General features: G+C 33.1%; 1 protein-coding gene across 2 annotated transcripts; it reads left to right on the forward strand.

Moving 5' to 3' along the window:
* The first annotated feature begins 11,721 nt into the window (after positions 1–11,721).
* LOC133184414 (nuclear inhibitor of protein phosphatase 1-like) lies at positions 11,722–18,964 on the forward strand. 2 transcript variants are annotated; one of them, XR_009720813.1, is made up of 8 exons: positions 11,722–11,798; positions 12,170–12,230; positions 14,418–14,571; positions 14,749–14,966; positions 16,058–16,202; positions 16,418–16,482; positions 16,589–17,807; positions 18,386–18,964. XR_009720813.1 is itself a non-coding variant. In XM_061319484.1 (7 exons), the coding sequence occupies exons 1-7, from the start codon at positions 11,749–11,751 to the stop codon at positions 16,913–16,915; spliced, it is 1,020 nt and encodes a 339-aa protein (XP_061175468.1). In that variant the 5' UTR covers positions 11,722–11,748; the 3' UTR covers positions 16,916–18,964. The 2 variants fall into 2 exon arrangements, 1 of the variants encoding a protein (XP_061175468.1); XM_061319484.1 differs by having other exon boundaries at positions 16,589–18,964.
* Positions 18,965–20,770: the final 1,806 nt, after the last annotated feature.

The following is a 20,770-nucleotide window of genomic DNA, read 5'->3' on the forward strand; positions in this document are numbered from 1 at the left end:
CTTTTGATATCCTTGAAATTTTATCATCAACTTATTTATCAACAGCTTGCCTCACTTTAGAAATCGATTCTAGGTAGAACATACTCTTGCGTATCGAATCAACTGGGAGGCATAAGCTTCATATGGGTGATTTAAAAAAAAACATACACATAATCACAAGCTTGCACTAAAAATCACGCTATATGAATAAAAAGTAATAGCTCAGCATGTGTCTTTTGATACTGGTTAAATGATATGCCTGCTAGTATCTCATTGATATCTTAAGACACAAAAAATTATGCCCAAAAATGATGCTAAAAATGTCAAAAGTGCAACACCTCTGTGTTACATTTTGAAAATTTCATATAACGCGCATCATGATAAATATGCCGGCGTGAAGCGTCGTAGTTCATGTACCTCATGAATCTTCAAAAATTAAATTCATTTCTTAAAAATATTTTTAACAAATATTTGTTACATAAGCAAATTAGCATGATTTGAAGTCTAGAAAATATGAAAACATTTCCATAAATATGTAAAAATAGCAACTACAAACTGCTTTACAAAATTTGAGATATTGTGTGTTAAAAATTTTCATACGATGTTTAATAAAAAACATAATAGATATCAGAAGTTCAACAAAATAAGGTAAAATAGAATCACTTTATATTCTAGTTTTTTTTTTTTTATTTATCCAAACTTACTTTATTAAACTTCTTTTGGGGGGGGGGGGGGCTAAGATTTGAAGAATTAACTAAATTCATTAAAAGGTATTGTCTGGGAAACTTGTTGCATCGTATTTCTTTTTTTACAATGAAAACTTTTCAAACCAGAATTGACACAATTTATTTTAAATAATAATCAAAATGTGTGTTTTTTTTATACAAGTGAAGAAACTCAATAAAGGTTTAGACCTAATCCTTTACATCCCTGACCCAAGTCTAAAAGATAATAAAAAACAACAATTTCCTTAAACTTGATTATGTATTTCAGAATATAGTAATGTTTTCTTTTTCAAACGAAGTTCTACAAATAAAAATTCTGAAACTTTTTTACGCATTTGTCAATTTTATTGTCACTGCAAAATTTTAACTAGAATGTAACTACAATATGATGTTATAAATGAAAAATATTTTATGGTCAGTTGATTTTTTTCCCCAGAAAACATTTCAATTTGTTGGTTATTATTTTTGTCATCACATTTATCATGAAGTATTGTTGTTAGTTTGCCATAAGTGTCTTTCTCTAGTATAATATCCAAATATTTATAATAGATCTAAACACATGCTATACTGTTATACATTTCAACTGCGTGTTCGTCCCGTGTTCGTCAGAAAAAAACACACAAGAGAATTACTCGTTGAGACCCAAACCTTGGCATCAATCGCCTCTTTTAAACTTTGTATCTCTCTGTTGGGATGGGGGTCATTTTTCAACGGTGGTCAATTTCTTATAGGTTGCATTGGTAAAAAAAACTGACCCCTAGGGTTCTTTTTCTACAAAAAATTACATTTTTCTATGGCGGGGGGCCATTTTTCAACGTCGAAAACTGAAAAAGTGTTTCGTTTAGGGATTCTAAGCAAAATGATTACATCTCATTTGGTGACATTGATCAACGAGAAATAGTTCTTGATGAAAATACTGGTGACCGATTTATTTGATTAGATGCGGTTTACGTCCATCAAACATCTTTCTCGGGCAATGCATACAATTTTCCCAATATTCCAAATGCCTCAAACCACTCTCATTTATTTCTCTGTTTTGCTTTTTAATCTGACTATATAGGTTGTTCGTCATGGCTCCATTGTAATGTCTTTGCGTTACTCCGTAAATATTTACAGATTTGGGGGTTAAATCCCTCTAGCCATCAACTATATTGTCTTTTCTGATGGGAAAATCATTTATTTATTTATATTGGTACATTAGAAGATTATAATTTCCCCCCACTTTTTGTTAACCTTTATGTATCGAATTACAATGCTACGGTAGTGTGCCACCCGGTAAATTCAAAATTTACAACATGACAGTAGCTTAATATATTTCCATTATACTTGGAATGAAATCTTTCCTTTGTTATGTTGGTTCTGAAAATAGCTTAATATACCAATTGGCCTAAATTATAGTGCATTTACAAACATCCACAATATTTTATGCTATTAAGGAGAACCGACCCTCTGATAAGATAGATAACTTATCAAGTCAAAAAAATCCTAATACTACTCATAGTTTATTTACCCAGAGTTCAATAATGGAGACTTTCTAGGAGTCAATTCAATGAAAACCAACTTGTCCTGGAACCATTAATTTCTATTTCCTTTTACCTATATTGTTCAAATTGTTTTATTATACGTGCATGGTATAAAACATTTACATTCCAGTTTTAAAACCCTTACAAATTGAATAAATTCCATACTTTTATGAACCATTTTAAAAATGCTTTAATGTATCATGTACCATATTAGAATTTTTATTAGCATTACATTCTTCCCCGTGAAAAAATGTTTTGAAGAGAGACAACTCTTGCCAATGGAAGTACCGGTTTTCATTTTTTTTTTTACAAGAACATATAAACATTGTGATATTCTGACTTAGGAAGCAGCGCTTTATTTTGTTTTCTAATATGAATTTAATAGGTATGACACTAAATATAATTTTCATCTACACTTCATATTTTTAATTTTATGCTGTGATAATAAATTAATACTTTTCTTTTCTCTGTGTTAAAATTTCCTCATATCATGATTAATTTCTGAAAAAAATAAGCAGCGCTTCATACCTCATACTATTTTATTTCATCTGAATCTAATGCTACAGTTCTTGATGAAAATCGATGTTGGGAAGTTTAAGAAAATTGTGAAAATTAGAGCAGAGGGTCTTTAGTCCTTGAGTAAATCTACTTATAAACAAATACAAATTATACCTGTACCTGGCAAAAATTAATTATCTCAGACAAGAGCACTGAAATTTATAGAATTTGCATGAGATATATGAAGATATATTGAGTGGGTATTGAAAAATACAGATTTGCCTATTTGAACCAACTTAAACCAGAGAAATCTTTAATGTGTTCCATGTACGTTCTTTTGATATCATAGTATACTGATATATAGAATCTTTTTGATTTTACTTGGTCTTTATATTATAAAGCTACCGTAGCATTGTAACTCGATACATAAAAGTTAACAAAAAGTGGGGGGGGGGGGATTATAATCTTCTAATGTACCAATATGACTTTATACTATACTGTAAAAGCAGAAATATTCGTTGGAGATTAAATTTCATTTATTTCGTTGTAAACAATTATCAACGAAATTAAATCCCACACGAATTTTTTATATTACTATATATTAAAGAGGGTTATTTTCGTAACACGGAACCTTCTTAGGTGACTAATCCACGAAATTTTATCGCCACAAAATTTGTGCTTCTACGTTTCTAATTTCTCAATGGAGTGCGTAGCCTAATGGTGTACGCTGAACTGTTTTCGTGTTTTGGGTCTCCGTCCCCCCCCCCCCCCCTCCAAGTTCCATGGGTTTTTGTATTAATCATGGTTACAAGTATTTATAATCTCCGTTTGACACAAAATTAGTAAAGCAAATATACAGCTACTGTTAAAAGGAGAACAATAGACAAGCATGCGCTGACCATGTATAAAGTCAGTAAAAAAAGTGGGCGTCCTATTGTCGTACGGAGATTCAAGAAATTGTGATGACCCCCGCCTTTGAAAACAGATTCGTACTTCGTGAATACATACTTTTATTTAAAGTCATTACTTTAAGTTGTAGATTAGATGTTTACCCTTCCTGCAATTAAAAGAAAAATGCTTGTTTTGAAAGTTTATTTTGAAGCAAATTTCGCATGTCCTTAAGTGTAGTCATCCTTTGCAGCCTTCCATCGGCAATTGGTGGCGTCTACATAAAAGTGAACAATTCTCGAGAGGGACGTTAAACAACAAAAAATATTTAATTTTTAATCATCGTAAATTCCAAATAATATACACATCAGAAACAAACATATAGATCTATATATTATTGTTCCAGTCTGTTTGCTTACCATATGCATTTGAATTTAATGTTACCTGGACTAAAAAAACTTGAGATTTTCGACTATTTTGGAAAGAAGAGACACATAAAGATAAAAAGTGGTTACGATACTTAAGATGCAGCAGTATTTCCCGATACGAACATGGTGATCTAGACCTTTATGAAAACAAATAACTTAAACACAGTCAAGAAAATAATCTTGATAAATAATTCTGTAAAATGTCTTTTTTTATTTTTATTATTATTTAATATTATTAATTTTTCACTTATCATTTTTATTAATTGTATGAAAAAAATGTTTGATTTAATTATGTTGATATATAAAGAGAGGCTGCTGGTTCTGAAGTAATGAAAGAGAAATATATCGTATGTACTTTAAAAAAGTGTTTCTCGTGAACAGAGCATGAGTTTACGAAGAAATCTTTTAAATGATATACATAGAAGCAGTTCTGTATGCAAAGTAAATCTATTAATAGTAATAGGTACTTTCCTTTATATTATACCTCTTCAAAATCTTAGATCTCGTATAAGGAAAAGGGGGGAAATCAGTTTGGCCGCTCGACACCTCCAGAATAAAAACGTAAACGAAGTTCTTTTTATGCGACCGAAAAACATGTTGTCAAGAAAGTTTCAGTGGTCGATGTATGACAGACGACGTACACACAAGGGTTGTTGGGAAAGTTCGTGGACTAGCGCTATAAAATTAAAACAGCTTAAGATACATCAATGAATTTTTTTAACGTTTAATTAGCATCATCTTTTTTGTTTATATAATAAACTATACATCATTAGTTTTATTTTTTAATAAATTGTTGATGTTTTTGAAAGCAATGGTATGTCCAGGCGGCGCAACCTCGAAGATTACGTTTTTTCTACCTAAGTGTAACTGAGAAAAACTCTTTTTTATATGAGTATTTGTCATTCAAAATCCAGTTAATTCACTTATGTGGTATGACTAAATTGTACCGTAGAATTTGCAATTTTTACCCCATTCTGTAAGTTCTATGAAATTTTATCATAACTTTTATATGAAATGTCCAAACAATTATGGGGTTGTAATGACGTCAGAAAGGGGGTGGGTTTCTTTTTCCAATATTCTATAAAGTTTCACCCTCTTGGAAAACTGACATAGACCTAGGAAATATTTAAATGGGCTACTGAAAAATAAAATGCATTCATAGTACTTGTTTTTAAACGCCGAAAAGATTAGAGAGAAGAGAGATGTAAAAGTTAATGTCGATTTGTAGTAAGGGTGTTCAAAGATTGTCACGTCGAAAAGTGACGTTGATCATGTGTGATAGATGTTGAACTCCGACAAGCAAATATGCTGTTATAATCAAGTGAGGATTTTTCAGGCTCATTTACAATATTATATGCATTGAAATCAGCTGTTTGTGACATTGTAAAATCATATAAACAAGACGGGTTTAAATCTTTACTTAACTCCAAGGAAACTCATCAAGACAAGTGTATGAGGTAGAGAATGCGGACATTGAAAAACAATGACGTCATGAAACTAGATGGCGACAGCGCCGGGTGATCATATAATGACTTTTTCATTTTATGATAATTTGGTAAATATTCAAGGTATCAAGCTAGAATTTTCAACCTTTCGTTAACTTTTGTTGTTTTATGTTCATTAAAAATTTTGTAAGCATAGACTACATAGTATTGATTTTATCGCATCAGTCCACGAACTTTTCGAACAACCCTCTTGTACGAGGCGCCGTTTTAGTAGTTATTACCATTAAGTGATATCACCCTATTCGAATAGGTGATATCACATATTATAACAAGATATCACTCATTCAAATTGAATTGGAGATACATGTATCACCTATGTGAATATGGTAATATCATTATTTGAAAAGTTGATATCTCCAGTTCGAATAGGTGATATCACCAATTGAATATGTGATATCACCTTTTTGAATACGTGATATCAAATCAATTAATGGCAGTGAATACCAATACAGCCCCTCATAATCTAGACTCTATCAAACGAACATGGGATTTGATACTTTTTGAAATGCACCTAATAAATGTATTTGTGCATGCAACGCCTTTGCCGCCTTTGACCTGGGGATCGTTCAAGATCTTAGCGACTACGCGATTTTGAACGATTTGCTAGTCTAGCAGCTATGCAGGGAGAACTACATGTAGCATAAATATTTTATGCTAAGCACCAAAATCCACGATGACTTCCTTAGTAAACGCTTCGCATCATACGAGATACTAATAAAAGGTGTAGTTGTTTCTCCATCTTATCAAATTAAAAGTAAATTGACATGTACATTTTTGCTTGCGTTCACTTTGTTCCAAAAATTAGCTATTACTGACATATTTTATCCAAAATGTGACACCATATAGCTTAATATCTACCACCAAGCTGCTATGATTTTGAAAGCACCCCTGGAAGCGAAAAAAGGTGAGTTCGGGTGACATACGTTTTTGATTGCAAAAGTATATAAGTTTCTAGTTTCCTTACGTTATTTCAGACTGTAGGAGATTTTATTGTTATTTTTTTTGTTAGTTAACTACGTGTGTCTCAGCATTCATAAAAATTATATGCATGAGCATATTCTAGTTTGTACCCAAAGCTTGATTTACAGTAGGGTCCTTTCCGCTGAAATTCAGGGAAAGAATAAGACTTTAAAAATACAAGTCAGGGGCCTTAGTTTTGGGAAAGAACATGTTCTCAGGAAAACTTTTGTTTGTACATATGTCGAATGAATGAATTCAATGCACAATGTTTATTCGTACATATATGTAATGTAAATGAAAGCTTTAATTCATGTTTATGATCAGGGGCACAGATCCTTCCCCTCCCAACCAATCAAAATATGCATATGGACATTCCCCCCAAAAGTTACCTCTTTTTCGAAATTTTTACTATAAATATGATTGTATGAAATTATACTCATCTCTTAATTTTATCAAATTTTAATACCCTGTATATATGTCTTTTATTTTTGAAGAGAACGGTGACACTTCTCATGTTTTAACTTCATCGAAAATGGAACAGTTCTGCAGTTGAGCAATGCTTTATTATCAGCTTTGTTGTTTTGCATATGTTATTGAAAAACACAAAAAATATCATATCCAATAGCAAGAGGAAAAAATCGGGAAAGCATATCTATAAAACAATATTTCATCATAACAAAGCACTTTTTTACTCGTCTTAATGAAAGGAATCACTCCACCTAAATGTAGAAAGAGAGATGATGCTACTCTGTTCACTTTGACGACGAGTATCGAACATTCGTCCAGAACACTTTAATCTCATTTCCAAGCACTTTCGGTATAGAGTTTGAAATCGAAATACGTTTATTATGAAAATTACCGGATGTATGGTATGATTTACAAGAATGAGAGATGTTCCAATGTGATGCAAAACAAAGAACCATGGATTTGTGATGAAGCAAACAAAAACCTGAATGATTTCCTTCAAGTTGTTTGGAGTCGTCGTTAGTATGTACACCACTATAACAACTGAAATGGTACGAGATACTGTTCGGTTTGAATAACTTAGAAGTCCAAGTCCTCTGGCCGAGTCGCTCTCGCACCTGGGCGTAAGGGATTTCAATACTTGTAGCAATCCGAGCATTGTGACCGGGAAAATGAATACTAAAACGCTATAAGTTTTAACAGTTGCTTCTTTTGCCGAAACATCTCCTTTCCACAGTATAAACATATACGGAATTCCTGTTCCAAATGCGGCACTCCATGCTAGCAAAGATGTTAACAATATTCGTTTATGAGTCAACCATAGTTTATATTGTAGAGGATACGCAATCATGACGGCTTGTTGGACTGAAAGCAAGATAATGAATAAATACGAGCTGATGTATGCAGTTGTCAGCATGGTGTAAAGAATAAACCTGGTCACTTCAGTTGAGGCTTTCAAATAGCTGCGGAATTCAGCATCGATAAATTTGATCACAAGAAATATGAAATCAGAGATTGAAAGCATTATGAAACCCAAAATATTAGGTTTTCGAAAACGATCTCCAAAGAAAACGAGGATAAAAAGTAGCAAATTTAGCATAGATCCGATTAAGGCTAAACATTTCAAAAACATGAGCATGGTATCGCATTGATAATTACTCAAACAGGAATGCTGATCAAATTCCGCTAGTACACAGGAATACCAAGTTTGGTCATCTCCTGCTATATTCTGTGTTGTTGAATTAGACATTGTAGTATTGTACATAGAAATTGACACGTTCACTTTAGAGTTATGCCAATACGAAGTCTGAGTTATAAACATTTACACTGACTTGATGGAGCATCTGTCCACCAGCAACGTTAAACCAGAAAAGTAAGGTGTTCCGTTGGGGCCACTCACACCTTCGCACTCTCGCCTTTAGGGCGAAGATGCGAGAATGCGAAGTTACGAAGGCGAAAGTGCGAAGTTGCGAAGGCGAAGGAGCGATACTAGTATCGCGCCTTCGCTACTTCGCATTTTCGCCCTCGCACCTTCGCACTTTCGCCTTGCCTTTTTTGTGGAGTTCTCTATCATTTGAAGATAATTTTATTTATAAAAATGGCGTCTGCAGAAGAAGATGAACTGTTCAGTCTGTTGCGAAAATATATCCAGCAAGGATTTTCGCATAAGGAAATTCGAATGTTATTGTATTTAAACCACGGTATTGAATTAAGGTATGCTATTTAAGAAAGGTGACAGGAGTCTTGAAGTGCACACACATATAGTGGGCATTACGTTTTAAAATAGTTACATAATCTGGATAATGTTCAAGCCTAGTTGTACACTGGTTAACAGGTTAAAAGATATGTCAGATAACCCTGTAAAATATCAATGAATTTTTAATAATTAATTGATAGTAAGCACGACGCCTAATTTTTACAACTGTTTAGTCTCACCATCCATTTTGGCGCCGTCACACTAATCTAGCGCATGCGTACCAATAACATCCAAGAGCCCACTAAAATTAACTCATAACGATAAAGAGCTCCACAGAAGTAAAATGCGAAGGCGAAAGTGCGAAGTTGCGAAGGCGAAAATGCGATATTAGTATCGCTCCTTCGCCTTCGCACTCTCGCCTTCGCAACTTCGCACTTTCGTCTTCGCAAGGCGAAGGTGCGAGTGGCCCCAACGGAACACCATAAAAAATTTATCAGTCATCCATATTGTATCAATGTACGTGATTCGGTTGTCAACAATACATCAGTTTCATGTTTATGCGTGTTAATTTTCACTGTATTGTGGTGACTTTCCCTTTATGCCTCTAGTGCACGGGCACTTATTGTAATAATATTATACTTTCGTGTAAATTAGTTGAATCTGATTCGTCGAGCATCATATAATTATATATATATATATATATATATATATATATATATATATATATATATATATATATATATATATATATATATATATATATAAAACACTGAAAATTACCAGCCCAAGAAAACCGTTGTCTACCGCCTCAGTTTATAATTGTTTTCTTGAGGTGAAAATTTTCAATTGCCCTCAATAAAAGCAATATTTATATACTGTTCAAAAAAGAAAAACATAAAAGAAATAATGAATAATACCCTTAATAATCTAAAATAGTTTTGTCATATGTGATTCATTTGAGTAAAATACATTATTTGTTAACGCTTTTGTTAAATTTACAGCCATTCTACAAAACTGACAGACAAAAAACCTGATTTTGCAACATGCTAAAATTTGGTCTTTTTACACTTTTCATTTGTTGGTTTCTTATTTACAGTCTTCGGGTACAAAAGGGCTATCAAAAACTTTTTAAAAAACTATTTAAAAATGCTGCATCTGAATGTCACATAAAAAAGGAAATTGGGCGACTGGAAGTAGGTTGCCAGAGTCTTCAATTGCGCAATGTTTTAATGTTGCACAAAGCACCATATCTAACCTAAAAACAGATACATGTACCAACAGCAAGGTACAACAAATGATCGCAAACAATATCTGAATATAATAGATCACACGTGACATCAGCAGCACAGGATCGCAGTGGTTTGCGTAATTTTCATCAACATTTCGCAATGATGTCTACAGCATTAGATATCCTTGAACTATATACAGAATATCTAACAAGACCGTTTGCAATTGACTACAGATGCTGCAATTATCACCAGAGGACTTATTCATGCCATTGTCCTGACCCCACAACACCGCAAATATCGACTTCAAATGTCTCAGACCAACAGAGTCTGGCCACAGCACCACGGCAAAACAGTTTCATGGCCGTAGGAACCGGGGGCACGGGGGCCGTGCCCTCCCCCAATAATTTTGCCGATATATAGAATACTATAGAAAACTTAGCTGCTGTATGCTTGTGCCCCCTCAATAATAATGTCTGATGACCTTTTTTTTTTTTTTGGCTTGTCAAGGAATTTTCGTAGTACCTAGTGCCCCCCCCCCCCCCAACTGAAAATGTATGGTTGTGCCCCCTCAAAGTGATATTGCTTCCTACAGACCTGAGTTTGGTTTAGCTACTAATCTGTTTCTTACAAAGCCTGTTGTAAGAGTCGGAGTGCATATAAGCTTCGCAATAAGCGTTTTACAAAAAAAATTGCCTTCGGGAGGTTGATAGATTTGGTGTTGGTAGTGTAATATGTGGAAAAACAGTATTATATATAAGTAAGACTGTCTTGGTTCATTTTCGAAGGACTAACGGAAAAAAGTACTCTGACTATGTCCTACCTGCACACGTATTTCCAATAATGCAGCATCATGGAGCCGTATTTTAATCTGACAATACACAGCCATATATGGCTTCTTTGTCATGCGCATTCTTGCAAAGCCACAGCATCCTGTTCTGCCAGCAGCCTGGGCAATCTAAATCGTTAGATTTAAACTCCATTGAACATGGATTGTACAAAATGGATAAGCATATCCGCCAAAGACAATCGCATCCCCAGACTCTGCAATAGCTGACCAAAGCTCTACATTTAAAGTGGGATAGCCTTTCCATACAGTTTTAATGCACTCATTTGCGTCCAATGGGATGCCGTTTTAGGCTATCATTGGTGTCTGTGGGGGCATACCAGATATTGATCTTTGATGACCTTGAACAATCTATGATCGTAAAATTCTTGGGTATAATTATGACATTTAGATTGTATGTCTATAATTGTTTACCTTTAATTATGATATTTAAATTGCAGACCTATTATTTATTATTTGTTATGACATTTAGATTGTAGACCTGCATACATTGTTTACCACATTTCTATATTATCAATACATGTACATTATTATTCCAAATAATCTTTATGTTCAATGTGTCACTAAAATTTTATTGTAATCCTTTTTTTAAAGAGGATTTTTTGCATTATTGGAAATCTGAATGTGTGTTCAAGAGAAACAAAACATTCGAATTCCGAATAGCCATATACTTTGGCGGACAGACGGATTTGATCGCCGGTGGCCAGATAGCTTAGTTGGTAGAGCACCTGGCTGGAAATTCAGGGGGTCCGAATTCGAATCCCGGTAAGATCCGTCGCATTTTCTCCTCTCCCGTTACATTTGGTGCCGTGACCAGGATTTGGAATTGACAGATGAAAGACCTGCCCCTCTGACCAGTTTTCATAATTTTCGGCTAGACAGTCAAAAAATTTCCGCATGTTACGTTACCCTGCGTTTCTTTTTCCTTGTAGTTATTATTTTCATCGGGCTCGGAATTCAATAAATATATATTGAACCTTATTTACAGATGGCGCTCATGAGCTGAAAATGTCCAGCACAGTTGGACCACTTGTGAACAATTTTGAGGTCCCTTCGTGGTAAAAATTTTGTTTTTTGCTTCATTTGTTTGTAAACTAATTATATGCTCTTGTAAACTGTGACATATGAATTGTATATACCCTTGTTTTTGACAAACATGATGAATGCTCTGCAAGTCGGGCACGGTGCAACTTCAAGTCATGCATTCATCATGTTCATACGACATTGTTTTCTGATTCCTGATTATTTTCTTTCTCTCGCCAATATACATATTATTTATTAAATTTGCATATGTACTGATAGCTATAAAATCATTGGTGATATTAGATGAAACAGCTTAATTTGGCGACATTGATGAATCAGCTAACATAAACATGTAACAAGGCACTTGTATTATTTTAAAGATGTGTTTACTATTTTTTAAAATTAGGGCTGGAAAGCCTCCACCAGGACTACATTTGGATTGTATGAAGGATGGCAAAATGATTCAGGTAGACTTATTTTCATCAATTTGCAAATAAGGGTTATATTCCAAAAGTTCACCCAAGCAGGTTATATTTCATATCTATTAGACTAAGAGAAGTTATTATTACCCAGACAGGAAATATGAAAATATCTTAAACTGGTTATTTGTTAATCTTGCAGTAGATAAGTCCAGCGCAATCTCTTGATTTAGCTATGTAGCTTAATTTAGCTATACAGCATTATCAAGCTATTCAGAATACTTTATAAAGCTATTTTTTCACAAAAATGTTTTTTGTAAGAAATATACAAAATGTTGCAAATATTTGACTATTCATATATCTATGATGGACTATCAAAAAAGCAGGCATGTTTTTTTCCTCTTTAAAGCGGAATTTCGCTATTCCGATTTGCTCAATCATCTTAAAACTTCGTATTCCGCTTTTTTTAGTATCTCAATATTTTCCGAATATACCGTTTTAGTCTGTTTTTGGTTCACTTTATTCCTACTTTATTGATTAAATGTAATGTGCTATTTCATTGGTTCTTGGATTTTAGAAACATTAATTCAACCAATCGTTGGAAGTTTTACTAGAAGCATCCATCGCGGTAATGGATATGAAAATTGTACAATGTGAATAAAGTCTAGAGAATCAAATTGTTAAAGATGTTGTTCAAAGTATTTATTCAGCAAGTTGTTTTAAGATTTATTGGAAATGTTGAATGTTGTAACAGATGAAATTGATGAAATAACAGATGAAAGATGAAGTGAATTGATAATCCAAAGTGTCAAAGACAGTGACTATGGTAAAACGTTGGTAATAAGTAACATTTGTAATTTATTTTCCTTAAAAAGAAGATAATTTCAGAGTGAAAACTAAGTGCCAGGAAATGCTCAGAATGCAGGATTTTGCACCATTTACCCCAGAGCTTCTGGGGGCCTAGGTGGCCCCCAGAACCCCAGCCTATTTGGGGTCATCTATAAATCCGCTTTTTTCATTTGACTTCAGAATCATGTCTGAAAAAGCAATCAAAATCTAAGATAGTTCTAACATTTCAGCTTTTGAATACTTTTAAGCAAAGATGCATTTCTTTTGTTTGATAACTGTACACCACTTTGTGTGTGTGGAGGCGTGGATAAGTATGATATCTTCACATTGTGCTGAATTATTACCAATAATTTATTTTGTTGACCAGAACTGACCTCCTTCATAATTTCATTGTAGAATTAGGTAACTGTGTGGTCATAAATCAATTGCTTTATATATACATGTATCCAAAGAGGAGACACAATTTGATGAGATATTTTTACATGCATTGTTTTCAGAAGAGATCAAAGTTGAATACTATCACTGCACCAAGGTAAACTTTATGAACATGCTGAAAAAATACCACATTTAAGAAAAAAAGTGTGATAAAATAGCTAAATCAAGCTATTCTGAATAGCGTAATAATGCTTTATAGCTAATTCAAGTTACATGTACAGTATATAGCTTAATAAAGAGATTGTGCCAGACCTGGTATATCTGAATTACACAATCAAATAGAGGGATCTCAACTGGACACTAATCTTGATTATATTTGTATATAATGTACTTTGGGAGAAACAAATTAGACATTAGAGGATATGAATATGTGTTGAAACATTTCTTCTCATACTCCCTAAGAACTGGGCAGTTGCCTGTCAATGGTCACTTAGATGTTACATGTACAGTGTATTGGACAATTTTATTGATGTTGCAACCACTGGGGTGAGTGCAGTGTATTTATTACAGAATACCATCAAAAACCTTTTTATACACCATTAAATCTGGAGAGGAGGAGATCAGAAATACTTGACTGGCAAAGATGTTAAAAGATTGGATTTGCAGATAAAAATTGCACTTGGACAGTTGCATTGCTGTTGAATACATGGCAGCTAGTGCTTTTACACGAGTGCAACATTACATTGATATCGTATCAGCACATTCTGTTTTTAAGATTTAACAATGTGCTATAATATTATCTTACAAAACAAAAAGCAGTATTAATACAAAAAAGTAGGGTTATTTTGAGAATTGGAGTCATTTCCTCTGTTTTGACTTTACTTAATTAATCATACTTTATGCTTGAACATGTTAATATTTCTGAAGACTTGGTTCTTATTATGCAATTTAAATTTGTACAATTCTGAATTAAATTTAGTCACCATACACATTTTAAGACATGTTTTGTAGAAACTAATGATAGATGAGAAGAAGTGCTACTTTTTTGGGAGGAACAAACAGCTCTGCGACTTCTGCATCGACCACCAATCATGTTCTCGAGTTCATGCTGCTCTTGTTTGGCACAAACACTTATCACGACCCTTCATTGTAGACTTAGGAAGCAGTAAGTCATTTAGACAACAACAACAAATGTTCTCGAAATGTATTTTTTAAGTATATAGAAATAATTTATCATAAATTCCAATTAGCTTCTTGTAAAATATTGCTAGATGCAGTAAAGTTATATACAGTAAGCTATAAGTGAAAGTGAATGTTATGCAAGTTTCACATTTTTTTTCAGCTCATGGTACACATATTGGACATATTAGACTGGAAAGTAGGAAACCACAACAAGTTCCTATTGACAGCGAAATTCATTTTGGGGCATCAACTAGAATCTACATTATACGAGAACGACCTCAGGTCATCACAGGGCAGATATCTGATGACAAGGAGAAACGACGGGAGGACCTAGAAGGGGGACTCCTGGGATTACCGGAGACGGAAACGGAGCTTGACGTAATCAACTGATTTTATTTTATGGATATGAGACATCTTAGTTTTACATTATCTGCTATTTGTTCAGTATAAGAGATGGCAGATTAGATATGATATTGTTATTCTAGTTTATTTTGATATAATATTTCCAACAATATGAATAATTTCACAGTGTTGGATAGTTTATATAAATTGTTGGAAGATTTGATTAAAGCAGTTTAAGAGTGGTAAATAGTTTATTAATTGTTGAAGGTTACATAACATTTGTTGATAGCAAGTTAAAGCCACAAATATTTGTGAAAACTGTAGCAGAAGATTTATCACTACAAGTTAACATTTTATTTTTATTCCCTGACCCTGAAATGGCTGGGGCATATAGTATTACCCCTTTCTGTCCTTCATTCCGTCATTGTCATTCCACCATAGTTAATTTTCAAGACTTTTTTTTGCTGTAGTTGTATATAATGAACTGATTTTGGTTTATCTCTTGATGATGATGACTTACTAACAGATCAAGTTTGAGTTTCATGCTGATTGACACACTTTTACAAAAGTTATGGCCGTAAGACTTTGATAATTTCGTATAATTCACTGTTTTCCAGACTTTTTTATGCTACATTATATTCTTGTAGATATAATGAACTGATTTTTGGTATTTCTTTTGATATTTATGAAATACTGTTATTGATCAAGTTTGTGTTTGGTGTTGATATTTATGACATTCACATATTTAAAACTTGCAAGGGGGGGGGGGGGGGAGGCATTCCTGTCATACTGACACATCTAGTTTATAGCTAATTCTGGTTTTGTCATTTTCTCTACAAATTTGCAGGGCCAATGAGTTCTCAAGAATAAAAATGTCTAGATTTTTTTTAAATCAAATGTTTATCATACAGAATGGAGAGAAAAATCCAAAGAAACTTAAATAATTAAACTCCTAACCTAATTAAAAATTTCTTATGTTGTAGGTCTAGCAGTTTGGTGTTCATATGTATATTCTCTCTGACTTTTGATTATGCTCACTCTCTTTATACAGAACTGTATTTAAATGGCATTTTGAACAAAACAGAAACAGTAGTTAATTGCCTAGTATATGTTAATATTTTTTTCAGAATTTAACTGAATTCAATACTGCCCACAACAGACGCATATCCTCAATGGTAGACATTGGATCAGACAAAGGACCTAACCCAATGAAGAGGAAACACAGAAACCACCATGTCAATTTTGGGGAGGAAGATGACATCATCAACCCAGGTATGCAGTGCAAGATCACATGTTTTTTTTTAATGTCATTTTAATTTTTTGTTCAGTAGATTTTTAAGAATTTCAATTACTTAAAAGAGGTAAAGTATTATTGGTGTAGACCAATTCTAGTTTGCCATAATTGGGTAGTTTAAGAAGATATTATAATTTGTATAGTTTTGTGATTTATATGTAACTGTCTGAATTTTTTTGTTTGATTTCTACAGAAGACATAGATCCCTCAGTAGGACGATTTAGAAATATGATTCAGACAACAGTTATCCCTAACAAGGTAAGCGGATCTCATTATAAGGCTTTCTAATGCTTAAAGTGCACTTAATTATCGTAAAGTATTAAAATCTTGGTGATTTTAATACAATTTTATTTGTTTTTCACAGCGTCAAAAAATGGACACCGGTTTAGTTCAAAATACAACAATGACAGACAACATTACAAAGAGATTACAAAGCTTCTCTTATCAAACACCAAGTTTGTATGGTGATTTGACATCTGCTCCAAACACTTACAGTATAGCTGCTAAAATGGGACTTCATGTGCCCAATTTGGCTCCTGACATTGTACCAGACGAACCAGTGGCACCAGTTGTCACAGCTCATCCACCAGTGGTGTTTAATGTGGAAGAGGTCTCAAAAGAACCGAAGAAAAAGAAATATGCCAAGGAAATGTGGCCCGGCAAAAAACCTGTTCACTCACTTCTTGTTTAGCCCCCCCTCCCCCCTCCTTCTGCCGTCGCTGCTTTTGTTTTTTCTAAGAGGTCTATGTTTTGGAAAGTTCATTTTTTTCCATCATTTTTAGCTGAATTTTAATAACCAGTATCCTTACTATTATATCAGTCTAAATTTGTCAAAATAAGGCAGTAGATTTTAAGCATAACCATAATGCTTAATAGAACATGATTTGTTTTTAAAATTACTGTAGCTTCTTGATACATTACCTGTAGGTGGGCTTTTTGTATATTAGAGAAGTGTCTTGAAAGTTTTATTCACATTTTGTATGTTAGTTACATTGTGGCAAGACATTGTTGTTAAAAGTTGTGTGTGTTTGCAAAGAAAAAAAAAACAGGTTTAACTTGATAAATTTATGTGCATCTGGTTATTCTGCCAGAACAAAATTCAACTAAGGTTTTATCAGAATGTAATGGTAATTAAATATAAACATGTATTACTGTTCACTACCATCATAACAAATTCAATTTAAGTTTTATCAGAAATTATATAAACTTGATTTTCAGCATCTCGAACATGGATATCTTGAATACAATGGATATGTTGAAGTCATTTTGAAGTCCCAACTACTTATTCCTTAAGTATTTCACCCTGGATATCTCGAATCCTCTGTTATCTCGAAGTGTTTTCTCGGTCCCTTCAAGTTTGAGATAACGAGTTTTGACTGTATAAAGATATTGATAATAATTATGATGCTTGGGTGATGAATACTACAGGTATGTACATGTACCAGGTATATATTTTCTTTTTGTCATCATTGAATGTACAGTCTTGAAACAGTTTACTTCAGCATTGAAACTTTTTTGGGCACTATATTTAAATTCTTTCATTAGACAAAATTTATTATGTAATCTTGCATGTAAAGAAGAAGGTACGGTTTTGGCTTTATTGGGCCTAAAAATTTAATGTTTTCAAAAAGTTTTGAAATTGGCATTAATATGAGTTGAGTATATGAGTGTTATAATTCATGAAAGAATATGGCAAGAAGGAGGACCATTCTGCAAATATGGTGTCATTAATGTCGTATTTTTCTAAGTTTTAAGCAGAAAAGGGCTCAAAATGACTCATTTCAGGGGGTATTTTCCTTGAGAAAAATAGTGTCCACAGCCGTCGCCCACTTCAATATTCTGATATGTTGTGTAAAATTCTTTGAAAAATCATATTTCTCAAAATCTTTGTGGGCGATGCATGTGGTCTATATTATCTGAAAGAAAATTTCACTGAAAATTGATGTCTTCTGCAACTTTGTAAGAAAATACGGAAAAATGCACAAGTTTATGATGTCACAATTAGCATTAGGAAGTCAAATGAGAAAAACGATTTGTTTGATCATATTGCATGGAGTTTCAACATTTCAGAAAGCATGAATTTTAATTTCTTTCATCACTTTCATATTTTGGAAAAATACAGGGCCAGATTTGTATTGAAACTGTACCTGGTTCTTTACAGCAAAAAGTGAGTTTATTCTGTGTGTGTTCTGATTTTTTTTTCTTTAAAGGATACTGTAGGTTTTAAAACTAGGTTTCCATACAAAAATAATTACTCGACCAAGTAAAATACTTTCTGAATCTTTGTTTACAGAGAAAACCTATTCAAAAAATTTATAACAGTTCTTTGATACAATAATATGATCCTATGAATCATAAATTGTCCAACTACTCATTTCTTAATGTATTCAGATAAAAATCTAAATGTGAAAAATATACACATGCAATTAAAAAAATGGTGAAATACGCAGGAATTTTTTAACTGACATTCTTAATGTTATTTCAGATGATCTGCTTGTCTTTTAACACTCTTTTTGGGTATTTTGTTTGTAATTCTTCATGCAGCAATGTATATCAGTTTCAAACATGTTTATGGGAAATATGGTACATGAATGTGAAAATTCCATTTGTACATGTATGCATGAGAAAGTGAAAGTTTTGCTAAAACAAAGTCTAGAAATTGTAAAATTTTTGTTTGTAAATTTTCAAAATGATATAATTAGTCGTATGTATTCTGTAATAAAATGATTGGCGTATTTTTAGTTTTGAGTAGTTTTTGAATCGTTTAGCAGATATTTTTTGAAAGATGTTCAGTATATTATTTTTGCTATTAAAATGGCAGGATGTGACAGAGGTTGCTGTAAGTTTTATGTCCTTGGGTTGCGGTCGATTGATGGGGATCAGAGCAATTTTATTGCTAGTAGTGTTCCGCCTGTTGTTGACCTGACAAGTTAAAGATGGAGAGTATTGCCAGATTATTTGGCGTTAATTTGTTTGAAATTATCGATGGATAGCTGCAAGCTTCGACAGACGTCACAATGTTTTAATAAGTCTTCGTGTTGTCGTTTGTTGAATCGTCATAATCGTTTAAATTATTTTTACCGAGAGTTGTACGAGAGTTAACTCTCTTAGCATCATAATATACGGGTACCTCAGCCCTTTCTTTTCGGCAAAATTTCTACGAAGCATTTTAAAGCCTGTCGTTGAGAGCTCCAAGCACCACACATCGACACAAGCCATGGGTTTTCATGTCCATTTTATTTCCACACATGGGTTTGAGACGGTACTGATACTAATAAATCGTAGAAAGGAATTTACATTTGTTCAAATGAAAGGGCACTTTTTACCAAAGGAGCTACATGTAATTGGGAAATCTTATTCAGTATATGTGTACATGTTAATTATTAATTGTACTGGTATAGATGGGCTATGATATAGAAATATATAGGGGGGGGGGGGTATAAATGTTTTCTTCGACAAAGCCACACTGTGGGTAAATGAAGAATACTATTAGAGAAAAAGAAACCAGCAATTGCTTGAGGAAATATTTTGGGTGATATTATTCACAAAGATAAAATCTATTTTGAAAAAAAAAATCATCCTGAAAAGTATTGCAGTATACATCTTTTGATGTCACGTTTGTTTCAAAATATATACAAAGTTAATGTATACTTTTTAAAATTGTGGCCGACATTGTTTCTGTAAACTAAAACAACCAACAACCAATCAAACAACCCGTTCACTATCAGAATAAGGAAAAGAAATCGTAGTGTAGAAGACTGCAGTTATCAGCGCGGGGACTGTCACTTAAATTCAAAAACTCTCTTAATCTTATTATTATAGGAGAACCCTCTAATTAAGCACAGTTATTTGCATTGTAAACACATGTATATATTTTTACCACGTATAATGTAAAACTATATCTAGTGGAGAACTTTGCTTATCATTGAGAGTGCATATACAGTGTATACATTACTTTTAATTGGATTCAATCGTTGGTTTAATAAATGTGTAACAAAGGAATGCAGAGATCGACAGTTCATTGTTACATAACCCACAACTCTGTGAAAAAAACCTTCAGGTAGGTTGTTTCCAGTTAAGTTTATTTTTCGTTCAGACACTATTTCTTATCGATTTTAAATCTGTTCTCTATCTTAGGAGATAAATGAGAATAATATCCTATAACTGTCTCATTTATCTTGAGGACCAATCAGTTTTAGTTATGATTAAATGTATATTCTAATTGAAAGTAAGAGTATGTCAATATTTAAATTTTTAAATTCTTTCAATTTTTTTTCACTTGGGTATCCCGAATTGCACTTTACCGAGTGGCCAGCCAAACTAGTCTATTCTGTGTTGATCATTCAGAGAGAAGAATTTTTCCTATTCGTTTATATTGTCAAGGTGAAGAGAGTGGAAATGTACTTGGTCTGGATTTTCTATTTAAATTTAAAAAGAATCTACTTTGTAATTTTATTTGTGAGCAATTATTAATTGAAATTAATTTGATTTAAGTTTGTTGCAAACTAAATAACCCGGCATTTGAGAATTCATTCTATCAAGGACC

Source organism: Saccostrea echinata, unplaced genomic scaffold, assembly GCF_033153115.1.
Source record: "Saccostrea echinata isolate AGI-Se365-2 ecotype Australia unplaced genomic scaffold, CSIRO_AGI_Sech_v1 ptg000010l, whole genome shotgun sequence".
Classification (NCBI taxonomy): Eukaryota; Metazoa; Mollusca; class Bivalvia; order Ostreida; family Ostreidae; genus Saccostrea; species Saccostrea echinata.